At 36.0% G+C, this 21,958-nt stretch overlaps 1 protein-coding gene across 1 annotated transcript; it reads right to left on the bottom strand.

The window, feature by feature from the left end:
* Positions 1-1,252: 1,252 nt before the first annotated feature.
* dok1b (docking protein 1b) lies at positions 1,253-21,066 on the bottom strand. The gene is made up of 5 exons (XM_059535966.1): positions 20,721-21,066; positions 13,548-13,841; positions 13,125-13,215; positions 6,376-6,548; positions 1,253-3,833 (listed from the first exon to the last, which is right to left on the bottom strand). Exons 1-5 carry the CDS (start codon positions 20,775-20,777, stop codon positions 2,724-2,726), a joined length of 1,725 nt encoding a protein of 574 aa, XP_059391949.1. The 5' UTR covers positions 20,778-21,066; the 3' UTR covers positions 1,253-2,723.
* Positions 21,067-21,958: the final 892 nt, after the last annotated feature.

Below are 21,958 nucleotides of genomic sequence, written 5' to 3'. Positions count from 1 at the left end.
CTGTGTAGCCCCGTGACCTCTGAGAACAAGGTTCTGCATTGGAGGCGCTGGTTTAGAGTTGCGAGAGCTGTGGGACGTGACTCTGAATGCAGACTGAGGTCAGAGCTGTAATATTACTCAATGGGCCTCTCTTACTAGACCCCATCAGTATTGCCTCATTAAGTTTTCCGCCATTCCACCCACCTGGCACCGCCTACGTCTTGTCTTTATGACATCATGCTGAGGTTTGGCATTGTGCAAACGGTACAAAAAACAGACATAGAGTGAGGATCTTACGTCATTTTGCCCTTCTTTTTTCATATTTTACGTTCACGATGTCCTAACTTTTTCAGCTGTTATGAAAGAGATTCAGTAGGGAGTTTTTCTCTTATTTTTAAATCGTTTTCCAAATGTGTCTCTACTTCTGGTTAACTAATGTTTTAAGCCTGCATTAAGAATATTCATTGTTATCAATTTTTAGTCCTGTTAATCTTTGTAAACTCTTTATTTAAATTTTACTTCTATATTTTTATTAACACTATATTGTAAATGGTTATAAAATTATTAATCAATGTTGTTTAATGTTTTGCTGTTGCCCTTTTAAAAATAAAACACTTTAACAAACTGACATTTTACATGAGAATGAAATCAAACAGACAAGCCTAAACATTGTAAAAACTGTTTGAAAAAAAAAATGGTAATAATCCATTAAAAAGAACTGTTAAAATTTGACAATCTTATTTTATTTTTATTTTTTTTGAAGGGGAACTACGTTAGGAATCTGAGTTTTCCAAAATCACTATATAACTACATAACACATACATTAGACTAACAGTTAAATTTATATTTACTATACCTTAATGCTGTCTATATCGATTATATTATTAATTACACCAAGAATCAGTCAAAGGATGTTCAATTAAATGTTAAATAATATATATTATTTTCCATTGTGCATACTAGAGCCTTTTTGTTAAAAGTTCATTTTATGTATTTAATAATACACATAGGTGATTAATGCAAAAATGTTCAATAGTGTGTACTTCAAGTACAGTACAGATTTTACTTTAACCTATGAGATTATTGTATTTAAATTTTTGTTGAAAGATGTAACGAATGCACTTCCCCATCATTTGCTTCATACTTCAGAATACAACAGCTCAGTTCTGTTTTCCGTTTGGTTATCCAAGCATCAAGTGGCCAGCGGAACGAAAACATAAACGGAACATTCAAGAAAACAGGAACTAGTACAACATGAGAAGTGCATCCAAACTGAACCAATATATACCTTTTTTTTATTCACATGTACACTATTTAAAGCTCAAGTGGAAACATAGGTCTCTAAATAGAAAGCATCTGTTTAACATGATGAACCAAGTGTACAAAAATTTTTGCTTGTCTCAAATATTTATTCAATATGTTTGTATTATATCCAACAACAAGCAACTAAATAAACAAATAACTGTCAAACTAAATTAAAAACTATACCAACTGCTAATGATAAGAAAATAGGGGGAAAAGTTGTCAATCCACTTCCTTTTTTAATACCTATGAGTTAATCCGCTCTTAAAATTAAACACTGCAACCCAGTATGATGGTAAACTATGCTTTTTAAACAAGTCAGACCTTGGACCAAATGAATGCATTCTTTTTAGATGAAGGACTCTGCTCTGTCAACACATTCACTGCTTTTCTGCTTAAGAGCACTAAACGTTGAGAAAATAAAGCAGAATGTGATGAATAGATCAGATTTTGGCGGTCCGCTCAAAAGAAAAAAAAACTGAAAGAAAAGACTTGGGGAGACTGGAGAGAGGACAAAAGGAAATGAGTGAGAGGGCGAATGAGAAAGAAAACAGGACAGGGAACAGTCTGTACCTTCACACACTGCCAGGCAGACACATTAACTCAGCCAACATTTAACTCCCATTTGAAGTAAGGCCCCTATTTTACACAGATGGTTAATATTCACTTTGCATCAGGATTATCCCTCAGATGTCAGACACTGTTCAAGACAACAGAGGACTAGATGAATAAGGGACTAAGAGTGAAGCCTCGGTTATTCAGGGTGATTTTATGCCCTCTCAACAAACCAAGTCCAGATTTTTCCTTCGATATGTACATGTTTTTGTACATTTTTGGAAATGGAAAAGTAAGAATAACTAGAGAATTCTCTTTTACTATCATTTTTATCATCATCATGTTAAACAACAGCACAGCTGCTGACTCATTCACATACATATAAAACACACACACACAGAGAGCAGTGGATTAGTATCCTTTTGCTACAATCCCCATGCAAAACAATTCAAGGTTTGTACATACAAAAACTGACCTTTTTGTCTTTGCACTTTTAACCATTAAATTGGATCTGGCAGATAACGTTCACACACCAACACTCAAATTCTCCAGGGAGCTGAGTATTATGACAAGTGCTTTATAATTTCTTCCGATACAAAAGTCTCAGACTCAAATTTGCAAAACAGGATTACTTTGCCCAAGAAGTGCAAAAATCTGGCATGTGCCAGTACAAGCCCTTTCAGAGGGCTTTTTCCATTTAAAGTGTTGTACAGTCTTAGCTCTCAGTCATTTTGACAGTCAGTGACTACATGACTGAGGTTTCAATCTGAGCACTAAGCATCGACGCTCACTGAACACTCCCTTTTTAACCATAAATGAATTTCCTTCAATGAAACTTCTAAGGGTTAAGAAAAAGGAGACCAGAATGCCTGAATTGAAAGGTTAGGTCAAATGTCACCTAAGTTGTCATAGATGATGTCTGGAGCCTGCATGGTAGGATGCCACGCATTGGGAGGCGGCTGATTTCTAGATACTTTACTGTAAAGCTCCATATTGTTTCCTGCACCAGCACCTCTTCTGCCACCTTCCATGCTGTTATGGCTGTTGCTACTGTTATTGTTGTTCTGGTTAGCACTGCCTTTAATTTGAGGCAGTGGAGGAAGGTCTTTCTTGGGCAGTGCTACTTTGCCTGGTTTGGGTGCTGTGACAGGTTTGGGGCCTTTTGGTCTGGGCAATGGCAATGGTTGTTGAGCCACCTCGTGACCTTGAGGCTCCTCCATTCCTCTGGTTCTCCAGGGATGCATTTCCAAACGTGCTTCATCATAAAGCGTAATAATAGGCTGTGCAGATACGGCACGTCCCTCTGGCTCATCGTAGATGTGCTCTGTGGGACTTCCATCTGCAGGGTGCCTGCTTCGCCCATCGAGTCCCAATCCCACTGTTCTCTGCACCAAGTCCAGACTGATCTGATCATAGACGTCTGAATAGAATGGATCAGGCTTGATGCCTGGGTGGCGGCTACCCCCATCGTCGCCAGTCGGTCTAAGACGTGGGTTAGGAGTGGGCATGACTTTGATGCTGTCCACCGGGTCCGAGTACAAACAGTCCCCTGGACTGGGTGGCGGACGGACCGAGTCAGCAGGCTCCGAGTATAGACTCCCTTGGTCCTCTAACAGATTTTTGGACCCACGTGGCATGGGAGATCTTGGCGGGGTCCCACCAACGGGAGGTGGCGGCTCTGGAAGGCTTCGGCCCTTTAAATTTTTCCCATCATTTTCCTTTCTACCAAAGACACCGTCCGCAGACCCAGGCTTGCTACCACCAGAATCTCCATCTGGTTCACGACTGTTTGCTTCGGAGATGGCAGCACGGATTTGCTGGAGAGCTGGGCAGTCAGAGTCTAATGAATAACTTTGGTGTTGTTCTTCAGCTTGGGCTTTCTGCTCCCGAATGGATTCCTCAACAATGTGGAATATTTCATTTCCCTGCTTTGTCTCGAAGGTGAAGTTCCCCGGCCCAGATTCACATCTTCGTCCAGCTTCAAAAGAGAACATAACCTGCAGAGAATGTGACAAAGTTTTTGGGATATTTCATTACTTTTGTTTTATTCACTTATGGACATGGACAATAAAATTGCTTTTTGTATGAACCTTCTTTAAATAAATGTCATCAATTTATCAATATTATTTTAGTATTATTTATATACTATTATATATTTAATTATATAGATTGTTTTTTATATTTTCAGTTTTTATATTAATTTTAGTAGTTGCATTAAGTGATTTTTTTTTCTTTATTTTCCAAAATGTCTGTTTTTATTTCTTAAAACATTTTTCACAACTGGGGAAAAAAGGTTCTCATTAATCTTTCCAGTCACATTTTATCTTGAGGACAAATTCTCACTATTGACTAACTATTAACTACAAATTTTGCCTCAAACTCTTAATTTTCTACTTATTAATAGTTAAGGTAGTTACATTTAGGTGTGGGGTAGTATTAAGGGATCTAAAATATGGCCATGCAGAATAAGGAATTAATGTATGCTTTACAAGTACTAATAAAAGTACTACTAAGCCATTATTTGGGGTGCTCCAATCAGGATTTTTAAAGCCGATCACAGAAAGTAGTATCTGCTAATATGATCACTGAAACAGATATTTTTAAAGCCCTCTTTTTAACATGTAGAATTATTTATAGTGGTGATCCAATCAAGATTTTTATACATTTATTCAGGGCCTGAATTTCATTTTTGAAAATGAATTCCCCTTTTAAGTGACTCTTGTGTGAGGGAATTTTTTTTTAATTTGAGGAGTGGGGGGTGGGTGTGGAGGTTGTTGACATTTTTCAAAAATATATATCTATCTCACCTAAATGTTTGATCATGCACTGCATTTTTGTTTTGACAACCGTGCAATTGTAGCACAATAGCTTACACACAGCACAAGCCTGATTTCGTGAGCTGTATGACCTGTATGTACACCAGGTTCACACATACTCCGTTTGCAGTGCGCATGCAGTCCAGGTGCAGTACATTAGCAGTGCAGAAGCAGCAGGTGCTCACTGTGCTTTCACACAGGAGTCTGCAACTGAACCAGGGCTGTTTACAAACACAACATTAATCCATTATTTTGATTGTCAAATCCAAAAGCATTGTGATTTTTTTTTTTTTTACACAGTACACTAATACAATCTTTCACAGACTTGTTTAAACGCAATAAATATAAGAAACAAATTATTCATTGCCTTTTACTTTTGCATTTAGGCTTCTAGATTGATATATTAAGTTGCTCAAGCAAGTGGCTTACATGATCACACAAATCCAAAATAAAACTAACCATTGACAGAAATGGTTTGCATTACATTTTTTATTACAAGCAATCCGGCGCTTAAAAATTTACTCTTTTACTACCTCCACGTGTATTACTGCCTTATCTAAGTGGTCTGCTCTTTTCCTTTAAACCTAGCAAAATAGCCATAGCCTGAGTGTTGACTGTGAAACACAGGAAACTTTAATTATAAGGATTTATTATTTAATTACAAAATTTTCATGTCAATCGATTCATATTTACTGCAAACAATGCGTTGTTACTTTAATGCAGCGCTTGTAGCGCAGCAAAAATAGACTCTGTGAGGAAACGATCTCTGCACTGCTGCAAACGCCCTGCTCCTGGAACACACTGCCAGACCACAACCATGTGCAGTGTGAACGCTTTAATCCGTTAACAAGAATACGGAACAACACAAACTGCAAAAGGAGTAATGTGAACCTAGCCTTTTGTGTGTGTGTGTGTGTGTGTGTACATGCTGCGAGTGTGCATGAGCACACGGTCTCCAGGAGAGCATGCGAGCGCTAAATAGTTTAAATACTAGCAAGAATTAAAAAGAAATGCGATTTATAAAATTAAGTGTTGATGCGACACTGCCTCGATTGTGCAAGTGACAATTCAATTATTTTTAATATATCTCTGGACAGAGAGTGTGTCGGTGCAGCTTTTTCGAGATCAGCCATTATAGAGACCGGTGATCAAACATCCCAAAGCGATTATCGGCCAGTAGTCAATCGGAGCACCCCTAGCCATTATGCAAGTAATATGCATGCTAATAAACAACTAGTTAATAGTGAAAATCGGTCCCTTAAGTATTACAATCTTTTCACACCATCATGACCTGCATTCAGTAGTTATTCACCGCATTAGCTCTGCCTTCCACCCACTCATAAAGGAGAGAGGAAGGCCAGCTTCCTGTACCAAGGCAGTTTCTATAGTAATGACAGGAAGCAGAGTTGGAAACAACAGTGGCTTAAGTTCCTACTTTATATGTCAACTGTAGTATGGGGCCGGCTGTCTGCAACTATGTTGGGTTAATGCAGTCTACATTATAAGGAGTGAGTGTCTGCGAGCTACGCATTTACAAAGTCAAGGCTAAGACTGAATGCAGTCAGTGTTGAAGGTCATCCATCACATGTTATCATCCCACAAAAGAGATTTAGTGGTATTAAATGTCATGCAATTGATCATTGTTAGCAATTCACATTGATTTTTATTGGTTTGAAACCTTACTATGCTTTAATTGAGGACATTTCAAAATGTAGAAACTCACCCGGTCTCTTCCATAGCGCCGGAGAAGCTTGTAGGGCCATATGAGTAAATCCTTTTTAGTCTTGGGGTCCTTCAGGATAAGGTTGTCTACATTAGCCCTAAGCCAGTAATTACCAGAGAGACCACAGCGCTCTGATGCTTCTGTCCTCTGGACACTCACCCAAAACTCATTAACTGCAAAACAGAACAGATTCAAGTTAGTGTGTATATGAAATTACTTGTTCTGAATTTGGTTCAAGTTAACAGTAATACCACAGGTCAGGTATAATTTGTATGTGGCTCAATGACAAAAAGGAAAAACCATGATAAAGAAAAGTCAATCTCTTTATAAAATCAACTTTACAGCTGCAGTCTGTAAGTCTTGCCTCTTTGTCGCCGTCTCTATTTGAAAGCTCCAATTGCAGATGTTTTCAGAATTATCATCTTTATGTGTATTGTGCATCAGTACAAATCCTCAGTATGGATGAATCTAATGTTTTGAGGAGTATGTGGGGCTGTCAGTCACCGCACCAGTTTGTATATTCACTGTATACAGAGTCACAGATTCTAGGTCTTGGAAGTATGATCCAAATAAGAATTTTTACCAGAAATTTCATCTGAACAAGTAAGTAACATGTCTGCCGATTTTGTTCTGACCAACTGAGGTTCTGGTGTTATTCTGGTGATTAAATCTAACAATTGCTTAGCTCATATCACATCAGAATATGCAGATTATTGTTATACTTTGTTCTTAAAATGTTAATGTTTACAACATCAGCATTGCAGACTACGTGTATTTAGTTTGTAGTAGGGTTACCTTTAGACTACTGGAGACTATGGGTGAATTGTCACAGATGATTGTTGCATGGACCTTTCTGGATTACAATCCACCATCTGAATTATAATTTGTATTATTCCAGCTGCTGTTAGAAAAGACTATAAATGATCCGCCACAAGCAGCATCCTCTTGTGTGATATAGTCTACTGCCAAGACCAGTGTTAATTTTGACAACAAATTTTGATATAGTTTTAGTCATAGTCTTTTGACCATATTACTTACTCTTTTCAAGCAGACATATTTATTTCTATAAATATAGATTAATCTTTGGGGCTACTAAAGTTTTTCAGTCAAGGGCAGTGCACGATTTCTGTCTTTTGTTGCTTGATTAACATCAATGACTCAGACAATAGCAACTAAAATACGCTGCTATCCCTTTAAAACAAATGCACAGCTGCAATGGATGCAATGTACTGATACAAGTTCTCCCTACTGTTTACGTTTACTTTAGACCTATTTAACCTTGTTTATGAGAATACTCATCAAAACAGACAATTTGACATCATTTTGTGTGCTCCATTGACTCCATTCATGCGACACAAAAGAGTACTCTGACCGAAGTTCTCTCTTGCGTTGTCAGATTAATCCATGTCTGCTCTTTTCTTACTCCCACATGCTGAAATTGTTTTAATGTTTTATGCGACGTGCAGCAAGTGCATGTTTGTTAGCTTATGTCCCGCTAGTTCATATGTGCGCATCTAACCTCCGAACCACGCAGCAGATATGTTCTGAATAAGCCTCTTCCCAAATCCCAATAATGTCAATAGATTTACGTCATAGTTTTTGTCATTCAAAAATAGTTTAAGTTCTTTTTCATCTCATTGTCAGAGAAAAATTTTTTTTTGATAAATTGTGATAAATTATTCATCAATTAAATTAACACTAGCCGGGACTCTTTCTTAATGTTTACATACAGATGGCATGTAGTGACGCAGAGATGAATGGGACCCTGTATTTATAACGTAGTTATATTCCCACCAAAAACCTACCAGTACCTCTGAAATTAGAGAACATTACAAGCTTACCATTGTGAATTCGGCTATGGTAAGATGATTTAAACATTGGCTGATTATGTACTTGGGGGGGGGGGGGGGGGGGGAATGGGGGAGTAATAATAATAATTTGGGGAATAATTTTTAACCAAAAAACGTTATGGACTGCAGATTTAAAATACACATCAACAATTTAAATAATTTACATTTTTGGATGAATCTCCCTTTAAAAACTTTATTATTTGTAAATAAAAACACCTTATTTGTATAAGACTGTAATAGTTATCTTTAATCGGGCCCTTATCAAATTAACATTTTACTTGAATTAAAATTCATTAGATCTAAAGATCAAAAAAGAAAGAAGTTTTTGCATAGAATCTAGAGTTTAGCTGACTAGTATAAGTAGGATGGTGGTCATAAGACATAAAACCATGGTCCTCATTATGTTAAAAAAAGAAAAAAGTAATATTAAACTATAAAATTTGTAGTTAAAATAAACATGAAGAAACTACACCTATAACAGCTATAAAATTAAAATGTTCCCCAATATGTAATAACAGTAACAATTATAATAAATTGTTTTATTTGTATTATTGTAGAAGGTAAACATTGTTAAATTACTATTGGTGCTGAATTGATAAGCCTAGTGCCGTATTCCAATATACCTCATTGTTGTGGCTGTTTTCAGCCAGCATCACTACAGAACCTTTAATGTTCTCATATCACACAACTGTATTAAATCTGTGTCTCATCCGAGAGGAAACCTCCCGCTCTCTCTTGTAAAGCCAACAAGGAAGTGACTAAAACTGCAATTCACTGCCTGGCCACTGGAGGTTGGCTGCAAAAGGCAGCCAGTCCCATAGACTCCCCATTTTAAAATGCCCAAATTTACAGAAAAAAAAAAACTTTTACAGCTTGGTTCAAAAAATTATTAATTTGGTCTATCTAGCTTATTTTTACAGGTTGCTGGTGGATGCATCGGGTAGTGCTACTTTGCAGTTTCGCATGCGCTGTCATTTAAAAACATTGCCTAATATCGGGGAGGTCTCCCTCGTTTCGATGATCGGCCCACTACTGATTTTAGAATGTCCCAGTGCTCCTGATGGCCAGTAGGCGTTCGCAGGCCCCCCATACCTCTGGTCCCTATGCACTCTGTCACCCTTTTCCCCCAACTAGCGAGGCCCCTGACTACGGTACATTACATACTATATTTAAAAATAAATATAGACCTATAAATCATAAAAGTACAAATAAATAAACAAGTATAAACATACACATGGCTAACATACTTAAGTAATCTAACTATACATATTCTTGACTTTATGATTTGGACATATCTTTTGGGTTTTGCATGTAAAAACTAAAACTTTGTCGTACAAAGAACACACAAAATTTAATCATTCTGTAAAAAAGATCAATACACAATTTCAAAGCGTCTTTATAGAGTTTCATCATTGTCCACATTTAGCATTTTAGACCAGGACGATAATATAGTTTACATTTTTCAATAATAACAAGCTGCTGAGATGTTTTCTATACAATTTTACGTGAGGCTTATAAGTAAAACTGAAAGTTCTTTGAATCTTATGAAATTAGCCAACGCTGGTCTTTTTCATATCACATAGGAACAATCCACAATGTAAAAACAAAACTACAACCAGGATGTTTTTTATTTGATGGGACTCGTATGCTATTTCCCTGCTAAGTTCAGCAAGTTCAGATATGCTTCTGCTTATCAGAGACTACAGGCCGTGAGTGCCGATTACCCTATTTTCCTCTGCCTCTATAAATGCTCCCATGCAAACTGATAACATACAAAATGAGTTGCTCTACTCTACCTCAGGATTGGCTTTCAAACAAAATACCAACAGACACTGGACATGGCTCAAACAACCATTATCCATGCATTATACTCTAATATCCACTGTCATGCCAGAAAATGTCTATGCAAAGGAGATAATTGAGTGCCAAGACTGTATCATTGCAAGCCTTTTAAATGTCAACTCTCACACTCTTTGAGGAAGTCAGTGCTGCCCTTACTTAAAACAGAAGTGATCGCAAACTATTTCCCCAGAAACACTGGAGAATGTACAGCAGGAGCAGGAGGTAGTTTGTGAACTGAGTGGACTTAACAGTGACCCCTTGACTGTGTAAACACCAAGCATAGCACTGGTTGAAGTGAGTGCCAGCCTTGAAGGAGGGGGCAGGGGAAATGGCTGAGATTTTGCGCCACTTTCGGTCCCCCTCCATTTCATTTTTTAGCCCTTTTTGTTTTTTACTCAGGGACTATTCAAATAAAATGAGTGTGACACAGCCAGCTACGTCTTTCTGAAAACAGCCAAGTGTAACCACATTCAAGAGCTCTAAAATTTCAGTCAGTGTAACTAACATGAGCAGGGAATTTGCATGCGATCCATTTGCATCTAACAGAATATTTCTGTATATTCACTGAGAGCAGTTATGCTGATCTAGGTGTGCATATAAATTAAGTCTAGCAACCAAAAAGAAACCGATAGTGGATTTTGCTGTTTTCGATAGCTAGGTTAGACCACACTGGCCGATACCGATTAATTAATCGATAGATGTTAAAATGGATACTGAACAAAAACTAAAATAGTGCTTTATTAAAAAATAAATAAATAAAAGGTACTTAACAATACTAGTAATAGTAGAATAATAATAATAAAAGTAACAATAATAATAATAGTAATAGTAAATGTTGAAATTACCACACTCTAATAAGGCCCTATGAAATCAGTTGTATTTTTTCTAAATTACATTATTTCCATTTAAATTTTTCTGGATTATGTTTTTTCCATTTTTATTTTTGTCCACTCCTTTTTTAATAGTTAAAGTTTATTAATCATAAAGCAAGTCTAATTAATTAAAATCAAAATTTACATGTTTAGGGCTCTATAAAATGTTTTTTTTTTCTCAACATATTTTTTATTGTTACCAAATTATGTGTTTTAATTTAATTATTTGAACGCATAAAATAGCTTTTTTTTTTTTTTTTTTTAAAGAAGCCTAATGATTTTTTCCCCCACAATAATTGTGTATTAACATTTTTATTATCATCAAATCAAGGCATGAAACATTAATTTAATTTATCTTTTAATTACTGAAAATTAAGCAAACTTTTTTTTGCAAACAAAGGGGATTTACTATTAAAATTAAAACATGGAAGAAATGTTGTGTGATTATTCCTTAAAAAAATAGTAGTAGACAACACGTACTGTAGTAGTAGGCTATTTACATTCTACTGAAAAACAGACTCCAAAACAAACTGGAATTTTATTTTGATGGGTTGCTGTGAATACCTTTACATTTCTGTGCATGTGATTTGAGGCTTTTGCTTAAACCAAACAGTCAAATGCTCATGAAGTGACTCTCAGAGCAGTTCTGGAGATGTTGTTCATTTGTTTCATCCTCATTTAGTGAGACGGCAGATGCTGAAATCACCGTGAGTGTCATTCCGCATTAAACTGTGAATTCTATTTTTATGAATGGATTCTGCAATTCTGTCCACGTTTTCCACATCGCTTCTATCCTTGATCACTTAATTAACTAATTATCTAATTAAAATAAAAGAGCAGTGCTGAGTCTAGGAGAACTCACCGGTATCACACACACACTCTCCGGACAGGTCTCATTCAACTCGAGAAGTGGTCTAAAACAATTTATTTATTCACCAAACGGACAGAAGTTTACTTCAAGAATGAACAATGAGGCATAGATAAGTTTGAAGTTCACGGTTTAAAAAAAAAATGGAGCAAACGGAAAGGGTGATCTATATTATAGCTCTATAAATGAAGCATTCAGACTTTGTTAAAGCCACAGAAAGACAAACGTTTTGCTGAAAATGCTCCATATACAATTCATTATGTACATTAACAATGATTTGGGCGAATATAATGTAATTTAACCTGTTAACCTGAACCCCCCATTATGGGACTCACAGCTGAAAGTGCTCTACCTAACTTAAAATTGTTTCCTACTTCAGTGTGTTACAAACATAATTTTGGTGTCTTTGGAAAGAAGAACCTTTGGGCTTTACTTTTTATCTACCAGATTTGATAATGCTCGAAAATATTAAAAGTTATAGACACTGAAGTGCCTTGAATTTTTTTTACCACACCTTTACTTTTACCACATTTTTATTTGATATAAAAAAATGAAATCAGTCCTGGAACAATCTAGAAAAGTAATGGGTTGAAAGTCGCATGTCTCATGAGGCTTCTACAAACTATTTAGTCAGTAAACATACCACTGCATAGTTTTTTTTTTTTTTTCAATTATAAAACACTAGACAGAAACTTAAGACATATAAATGATTTATTTAAGCACTAGAAAAATACAATAAGAATAATTTGAGTAAGAAAAATAAGAATAAGAAAAATAAAAAAAGATTTAACTTTGTATTCCAATTACAGAAAATCCTGAGATTGCTAGAAAGCAGCATTTACAATGAATTACGATGCAAATAAGTGCTGGTGTGCTTATGGCCACTTATACAAATGGTAATGACACAAATGCGCAATAAAGTAAATAATCCACTTCTCTATTCATATAGACGCGTTCATTTTGATAGCCGTGATCATACACAAATAGCGAGCTGATTTGGGCTGACTGCACTCAAACAGATGGTAATCATGCAGATACATTCACTTTCAACATAAAACACACTCTCACATGTATAAAAACTGTTGAAAGATATAACCACTGTTGGGAACGTTACTTTAAAAAAGTAACCGAATAAATTGGTCGACCTCTAGAACTGATAGTGGATGTGACGTCAAGTCCTACGCTTTGAGAAACACTCTGTTTATTATGAAATGAGCACCTGGAGCCCCAAAAAAAACCCTTGCTTTCATAATTTTAACCAGTTGGTTGGAAACACTAAACATGAGTAAATTAATAATGTAACACGTTGCTTCTTACCTTCCTCTCTGGAGAAATAAATGAGATTCTCAGCCATTTGAAGCTTTTGCTGTCCATTTGCGTCAATACTACCAAGAGAACCACTTCCTCCCTTAGAGCGATATAGACAGAGAAAGAAAGTAAGATCGAAAGAGAGAGATGCAGAGTTAGTACAGAGGCAGCTGTGTCCTTCCCTTTGGAAATTATCAACAGATCTGAAATGGATTTCCATGTTTAAGAGCATCTTAAGACATGGTTAAAAGGTTATTGTGCTTGTTTTTTTTTGTTGTTGTTTTCTAGTTATAAGTAAAAAGGCTCTGAGCTTTCAGGGGGTATAAAAGCCTTAAAAGGTTAAATTTCTTCGAAAAACGTATCTCTCATTCTTCTCAGTGACAAGTGTTGACCACATTGAACTATTAAGAGGTCTCCATGATGTCATCTTACCTGAAAAGCAATCTCGCACATCTTCTCCACCCACTCGTTGGTCATATTTTTCTCAGCTGCAAAGACGTACGTCTTGTCATTGGTCTCCACACAGAAGGCAGCCATGTTTTCTTTGGGGCAGGTTTCAGTGACAGCAGGAAGTATGCTGATGCATTCTGACAGACGAATGATCTTTTTGTCCATTTTTTTAGTGCTAGGTTTATCACTAGCGCTGCCCGAGCAATCATAAAACTCAAGTCGTGCAATGCCATTTTGACTCGCTGGGTAGAGTACAAACCAGTTCTTCTTCCATTTCTAAAAAGAAGAGAGGGATAAGAGGAAGTTTTTACTCTTCGATGAAGAACCAGCAGTGTAATGGGGGAATTCAACTATTATTCACTTATGGGTCTAAAAATATCTGAAAATGCATGCACACAGAACTGTTTTTGTTAGTTTGAATCTTAACAGAAACATACACAGAATATAGGCTATGTCAAGCCATGTTGCCTCAGGTTGCTAATCATATTAACGTCTTCATAAACTGAAAAATCACTCCATCTATTTTCATTTTCTTTAATTTAATTTCTTTATTTTTTTTTATGTTTTTGAGCCTGTCATTTTTCATCGAAATGTCAATTACGCAATGGCAGACTTCTCCCTGCTAATGTATGTTGGACTTCTCCAATTGGTTACCTTAAAATTGATTTCATGATCACTTTCAAATCTGCCTTCCAATCAACAACCAAAGGACAGAACCAAATCCCCACTCAATTTTTGTTTCATTTTTTTTTTTCAATAATTTGTTTCACTTTGATATACTGTATGTCACAATATGGAAGAAAACTTGTTAAATTGTGACTTTTTAAAAATGGAAGTTGCAAATAATTGTTGATGTCAACACCCCTTAAAAAGGCCATAAAATCTTTGTGCAAGATGAGTACCAAAATTATGTCACTTTCTTTATTTAGCACCTGGATCATAAGGCTGAGGTCAATGAAAGGAACTTGACAATGACTTTCAAACCCCTTCCTCCAGATGGACAACGAAAAGCAAATTCTGCAGCAAACAAGACATCTATGTGTATAAGGGTGTGTGTATGAGAAAATGGGTTTGGGTCAGTTCCTCGCATTGTTTGTAACGCAACGAAAAAATAATGACCTTAAAAAATGTACCCTCTCGCGGCCGTAGACGGTAATGTTTTCTCTTGGTTCATTTCTCTCGGTTTATGTCAAAGTAATTCTGATAAATAAGTCGCACCTGACTATAAGTCGCAGGACCAGCCAAACTATGAAAAAAGTGCGACTTATAGTCCGGAAAATACGGTACTAGTGCTGTATCAATGTATCGTCACAGAGATTTGACGATATGAGTATAGATACAGCTGTCACGTATTTGTGCGTGTTTGTGTGTACAGTGCCTTGCGAAAGTATTCATATCCATTATTTTTTGAAGCCTCATGTTAAACTGCTTTAGATTACTTTTTTCCCACATCAGTCTACACTCCATACATCATAATGGTAAAGCAAAAAATGTTGCAAATTTATTAAAAATAAAAAATTTAAATGATTCTATTGCATAAGTATTAATTATCTGGGACAGTTTAAATTTAGTTCAAGAGCATACATATTGCATGTAGATGTCACTACACTTTGAGTGAAGTTAACCTGTTGGAAAATTCAATTGAATGAGTAGGATTTGGCACACACACACACCTTAATAAAAGGTCTAACAGCTGATAATGCATATCTGAGATGAATGCATAAAATGACTGTACAGCTCAGAAACAGGTTTGTGTCAAGCCACATATTTTTGGAGGCGTTCAGAAAAAAAAATCTGCTTCACTGAAGTCACAGATGCATGTAGTCTGTTACCCTTAAGGAAAAAGTTTGAAACAACCAGGACTCTTCCTAGAGATGGACATCTGTTCAAACTGAGCAACTGATGGAGAAGGGCTTTGGTTAGTGTGGTGACACCTGGTCATTCTAGTTCATATCATATGTGCAAATGGAAAAAATCTACAGGATGACAAACATAACTGCAACATTACACTAATCTGGGCTTTATGGCGGTGTGGCAAGACTCAATCCTCTATTCGGTTAAGACACATGACAACAATTAGCAAAAAAGCACATAAAGGACCCTCAAACTGTGAGAAACAAGATTCTCTGGTCTGATGAACCTCAATTCTAAGCATCATGTTTGGAGGAAACCAGCTCTGCTCATCACCTGCACAGTGCCATCCCAAAAGTAGAGTGTGCTGGTAGCAGCCTCATTTCAGTGGCAGGGACTGAGGGACTCCTAAGAGTAATTGAAAAGCTCAATGTACCAAAATATTGAGATAGCCTTAATGAAAATCAGTCCAGTGCATTCAGAACCTCAGACTGGGCAGAAGGTTCACCTTTCAAGTTGTGACAGTTCTGTTTTTGCTTTGTCAATATGGTGTATGGAGCGTATCTTGATGTGGAAAAAAAAAGTAATTTAACATAAGGCAGCAATATAAAATATGAAAAAAACGAAGCATTGTATATATGATTGACAGCTCAAGTGTTTAAAGGGAGAATTCTTTGATCACTTTCTGTTTTTACTTCGAATAACAATGTGAACGTTTTTCATTCTAAAAGAAACAATATGAAGTTGAGCATTCAGACGATGACTTGATAACGGAATTAAATTATTTTGCAATAGAACAGCAGATGATTCCTTAAATATAAGAACAATAATTTATCACAGATCAGGCTTTAGATTTAACATGGTTACTGACATGTTATGGCATTATAGTTATTATATTCCACATCTAAAAACTGCACATTTGGACAACTTAGCATCTATATCTATATTTATTCCAAGTTGTTGTTGGCAGCTTGGTTTCAATTAAAAACAGTTTTTTGGACTAACAAGGAAGTTTCATAGTACAGCGACTCATATTTCAAAAGATCAAGTAAGATTTCTCAATTCTCAATCTGAAGGTTTAGTTCACCCCAAAAATATATAAATCAGCATTTACTCATCCTCATATTATATAACCGCTAGATTCATATAGATTCACTTTATGAGCATCAAAGTTTGGGTGGAATGGACTGTTATCTGAAGAACATGAGTTTACAGTAAGTAATTTGCTATGAAACTCTGTTACACTTTCACTTTAATTACAATCCTACCTCACCACAATTCTATTTACAATTCTACATTCCTCAGTAGTATATTTCAATCTTGTTGGATCATTCAAGCATCCATCTGCCTTAATTAACCCCTTGTACATAACAAGGCAGTCATAAGAGTGCACCCATCGAGTGAAGGGCTAATGTTCAGCTAATTACCAATTCCAAGGAGAAGCTTAAGACGACACAATACAATAAATCGCAAAATTTATACAGAATCCAACACCTGACCGTTGCACAATGACAAAAGTTACTGCAGAGACAGCAGATGTCAATGTGGTATAGAAGGTGCATGATATTACCCAGCATGCGCTGTTTCCTCCACACACTGCAGGTGTTTGTATATTTATGTTCCTCTTAAAAACTGCCCCTTTTATCGAACTTGTGCATTCAGTGAGGACTGTACCAACAAGACTAAACCAACACCGATGGATACAAATACAAACCTTGTTTTAACTAAACGCTACATAAAATAAAATCACATTAGATCCTTAAATCGATGCCAAAATTAAACGAATCGATAATAAAATAGGGCCGTGTTATTTAATTGCAGAGCACCTTGTATAGCCATATAAGGCAACACTTGAGGAATATACTGTGCAGGATGGAAATTATGCAAATGATCTATCATGTGTTCCCGGGGAATCGAACCCCCAACCTTGATAGCACAATGCTCTTCCAGTTGAGCTACAGGAACACTAAAAAAGAATATAATATACAGCTTATATATTCAAACAGTAAAATACCTTTAACCTGAAAATACTAGCAATTAAAAAATTGTTTCTTGTTGGTAATGGTCCACTTCTTGCAAAGAATACATATGTAAAACAGTTTAACAGTTTCTAAACAGTGACTATCCTGTTAATATGTAGCCAATGTCACAATAAATGTGAATGATTCAGTAACTTCGCAGTTCATCGATCGGAGTCTAGAGTCGTGTTCTGTCAGTGGATGTTAAGATGCTGCAGCTCTAAAAACTTTACACAGCCTTCCTTTCATGCATATCATTGTTTCATTGTTGCTAATAAAATCAGTACATACCTGTGTACATGCAGCATCTTTCATAATAAGGCAAGTAATAACAGTATATGCTGAAAATTCTGCACTTAAGTGAGGAAAAACTATTCCCACTCTGAAACCCAATAACCCCCCATATTATACAATATGCAGCATGCAAGACACATTTCACAAAGAACAAAGCCCAGAAGTGACTACAGTTCGCCCTGTTTAGGAAAGATCAGAAATGTGTAAAGTGCTTCCATTAATGCATTCATTAGTGCTTTACAATTCTTGTACAGTATGTCTTTGATTCTTTATTGAACAGAGTACTCCGTTAATAAAACTCCTTGAGCTGTAGGAAAAAGTAAGAGCAAAGGCCAAAGCTTTATATCACCCGTCTTCTCTATACACAAACAAGGACTGGGACAGGGTTTGTCACGATATGTCTCACACCAAGCAGTAGAGGCCATGTTTCAAACATGCAGTAGTAGCCTACTGTTTATGTGAATGTGTTTATATTTATACTCAATTCAATTTAGTTCCGGTTTTAACTTTTGGGTTATGGAATGGCTCACACCTTTTCTTGGTCATTTTTCACCTTTTAACACACAGTGCTTAAGGTGTATGGTACGAAACAATGCATCATTAGAAGGTTACAGAAAGTTGTTTAGCCAAACTGGTTAATGTAAGTTAACCCATTAAAAATTGAAAAAAGTTTGAACGTGTTAAACAAAGTGAAAAAGTGACACTATGTTAAGAAGACTTATCTACGACTAATCTATTTAACAGACCTATGCTGCAGCATTTCCATATATGGACAAGCAGTTGTTGAAACAGGTTACATGGCAATGTTAATGACCTCAAAAATATGAAAGTAAAAAATCTTTTATGCAGGGCTGAATGTGAAATACTGAAACATGACTCCACTAGATAAAGAAAAAAGAGAAAAGGTTTATTCATGTTTTACATAAAACAACATTTTCATGTTATTTTTTCCTGTCCATCCTAATCTTTCCGACTTGTTTTGACAGTGTAAGTCACGAGGCTACAGCTGTAAAAGTGACATGCTTGTTCCAGCCTCCAGCAAAATGATCTAAACTCATTTGACTTTCATTACCAAACAAAAGCACTACATTAACGACAAAGAGCATGAGGTTTAAGGTTCCCCTAAAGTACTATCTTGTTATCATGATGCCAGGGACTCACACTTGCATACTTGTGCACAATACAACATCTCTTCTACATTTATTATTCACTCTGTCTCATTTGCTATGTTGGTCATACTTTTATCGGTTTCAGCTGCATGTATAGATGGCACATTTGACTTTTAGACCTTCGGCATATCAATTCTCACAGCAGTATGATCCAGTGTGATTCAGTCATCACACTATGAATCTATCACCACCCTCTAAGCCTCCATAGAAGCATAACCATGCACACAAGATTATTTTTAGTAATATGTTATTGTTGACAAGATATCTTGTACTTGCTATTAAACTGTGCTAAAAACCTTCATACAAGCTTACTGTGCTTGCTCCTGATGAATGAATGGCAGCATTAAAGTCCATCAGTGCTCAATTTGAATTTCTGCTGTTGCCTGAGGGTAAAGATATGTAGCTGTGCTCAGAATTTGCTTACTTCCACATAACAAAGAAGTTTCAGACAGAGGAAGTGAACAATAAATTAACGACAAGCCATTGCTCCAGCAAATGTTTTTGATCCAGCAAAGGTCGGACTGAAGACATGTGACTCATATCAATGTCTAAAGAATGACAAAAATACATGCCTCACATTCATTCAGAGAGAAAACAAACAGAACCTTTTGTGGTCATGCATCTGTGATGTAGCATTTTCCACTGCCTTTGGACAGTCAAGAGAGTGGAAATTATTTAGACACAGCTGGCCATGTGTATGTGTATACTCTTGGTTAGTGGTTAGATATCACTCACAAGAAAGAAAAGGTTGTTTGTCCAGCCTTAAATCTGTTAAATCGTATGTAGTTAGTGGCGTAAAAAACACAGAATATCCATGCTTAGAGCTTAAATACTCATTCATGTGACCACCTCATGCTGCACAAGAGGAATAGTCACTCCTTTTTTAATGTTACATTTATATTTAGAAACATTAGCATATAAAATTGGAGTACTTTCTGGTAGATGTTTTAGGTCCTCTTTCTTCCACCCTATATGATTGGATCAATTTGAATTGGTAGATGTAAAAACATAAGTTTATGGCTCAGTGACGTGGTGCTCATTTTTTGTCTGGGCCTATAAAGTTACTTAAAATGCATTTAAAACATTTGGTTCCTTCTTAGGTATAATGTTTTCATGTTCTTAATAAAAAAATAATATATATATATATATATATATATATATATATATATATATATATATATAATATGCAGAATTTTTTGGAAAGAAAATGTAACCTTATGTCATTTAGCATACTTAATCATTGTGTTTCTAATTTAAAATCCATAAATAAACAGCCATGCAGGTAAGTTTTAAAATATTAGTGATATTTGTTTTTTGTCGATAAGCTTAATAAACACAGAGGACATCATTAGACCCTAATGACTGGATGTCAGGGTGTTTTATTTATTGTCACATATTACAGTCTAATCATACTTACTAATCATAAAAAACTACAAATCCTCTTGATAGTGATGTTTCAGACATATTAACAGATTTTAAAAAATAATATGTTAAATTTGTTAAAACAATACTTTCAGCTTGAAAAAAATGACATTTGCAGCTTTGCATATTGACGTGCATATTAAAGGTAGAAGAAACGTTTTGTATATTTATTTATTTATTATTTAATGGTTACACCATGTGACATTTTTGAGTCACTGAATTAAATCAGTGAAAAAGTATAGTACCTTTTTCAAACGTGAATACAAATATTACATATCTAACAACTTGCACATGTGTTTAAACTAACGTTAGTGTTCTGTAAGGTTCTTCGGTTTATCATGTCAGACAGACATCGTCATCTGTCAGTGCCTCTTCAATCAAACTCTGCGACAAGCTCTTACCTTTCCAAACTTCTGATGCTGGACGTACAGTTGTCCCTCCTTAACGTGAGTGTCCATTTTCAAAATACTCTCTCGCTGCACAGCAAGATAAACGATTATTAGATAATTTCTCACTCTTTCGACTTTTTCCGATTTCCTACAGCGCGAACTTCCGCTTGGCAAACGTTTACATCAGGGCTGTTTCGACGTGAATTCATTAAAATTATTCTAGAAGTTAAATAAATGTTTGATGGGGTAAATCTAAATGTTAAAACGAAATGTTTTCATGCTGCTGGTCCTGGATTTTGAGACGCTGCTCTGCTCTCTCTCTCTCTCTCTCTCTCTCTCTCTCTCTCTCTCTCTCTCTCTCCTCGCGATAGAGGAAGCACGCGCCCACGGCCTTTCCTCCCACCTACTCCTCAGCCCAAACACAGACAAGGCCTGACGTCTGAAACCCTTTCATTTGAAATGTTAAACATTTTTCAAAATATGTTTTCATCCCTGTTATAATGTTGTCACTGAGAAATCACAAGATATGTGAAGTTACTGTTTACACCCATGAATTAATTCTGTAATTGCTTCAACTATTACCATTCATTTAGCATTGCAATAATTATGGATCTGTGATTGGCAAATACAGGGTGTCTTGCTGACTTCCATGACTGGTCCTTTTATTTTTAGAGGGGAATGCGCTGTTTGGTCTAAGACTTTGATTCATGACCTTCATTGGGCTGCTTCTCATAGTTTGCTCACACATGTTTGCATACTGGTTTGTTTTTTCTTTAATTCTCAATCTTGTACTGTACATGTCATGCAAACATTAACATTTGGTTTTCTGTTCTAAATTAAACATTGCATAAAATAGCACCACATGCAAATTGTGGTGTTAATGTCACTGTGATAAAAATTTTGATAGTTACGGGAGTATGTATAATGGGTTGAAGCAGTAATAGGAGGCTAAAAACATCGGCAAAAATGTTTTTTTATGATGTATAGCTGTCATAAAGTTATTAAACCAGAAATCAAAAGTAAAATGAAATCAAATGCCGTCAATAACTTGTGAGATCTGGATAATTCAAAGAGTGAAGAACAGAATCAAAAGCATCTGTACTACTACAGTAAAGCTGGTCTCTGTGATTCACAGATTTCTGTAATTTAGTTCTTTACACAAGTACATGTCAGCAACTGTGGGTAGATAGTGTGTTTGCATTGTAAAATATTATTTCATCTTCACTGGATAGCAGAGAGACAGCATGTGG

The sequence above is a fragment of the Carassius carassius genome, chromosome 3 (assembly GCF_963082965.1).
Source record: "Carassius carassius chromosome 3, fCarCar2.1, whole genome shotgun sequence".
Taxonomy (NCBI): Eukaryota; Metazoa; Chordata; class Actinopteri; order Cypriniformes; family Cyprinidae; genus Carassius; species Carassius carassius.
This window is presented reverse-complemented; position numbering and strand designations above follow the sequence as displayed.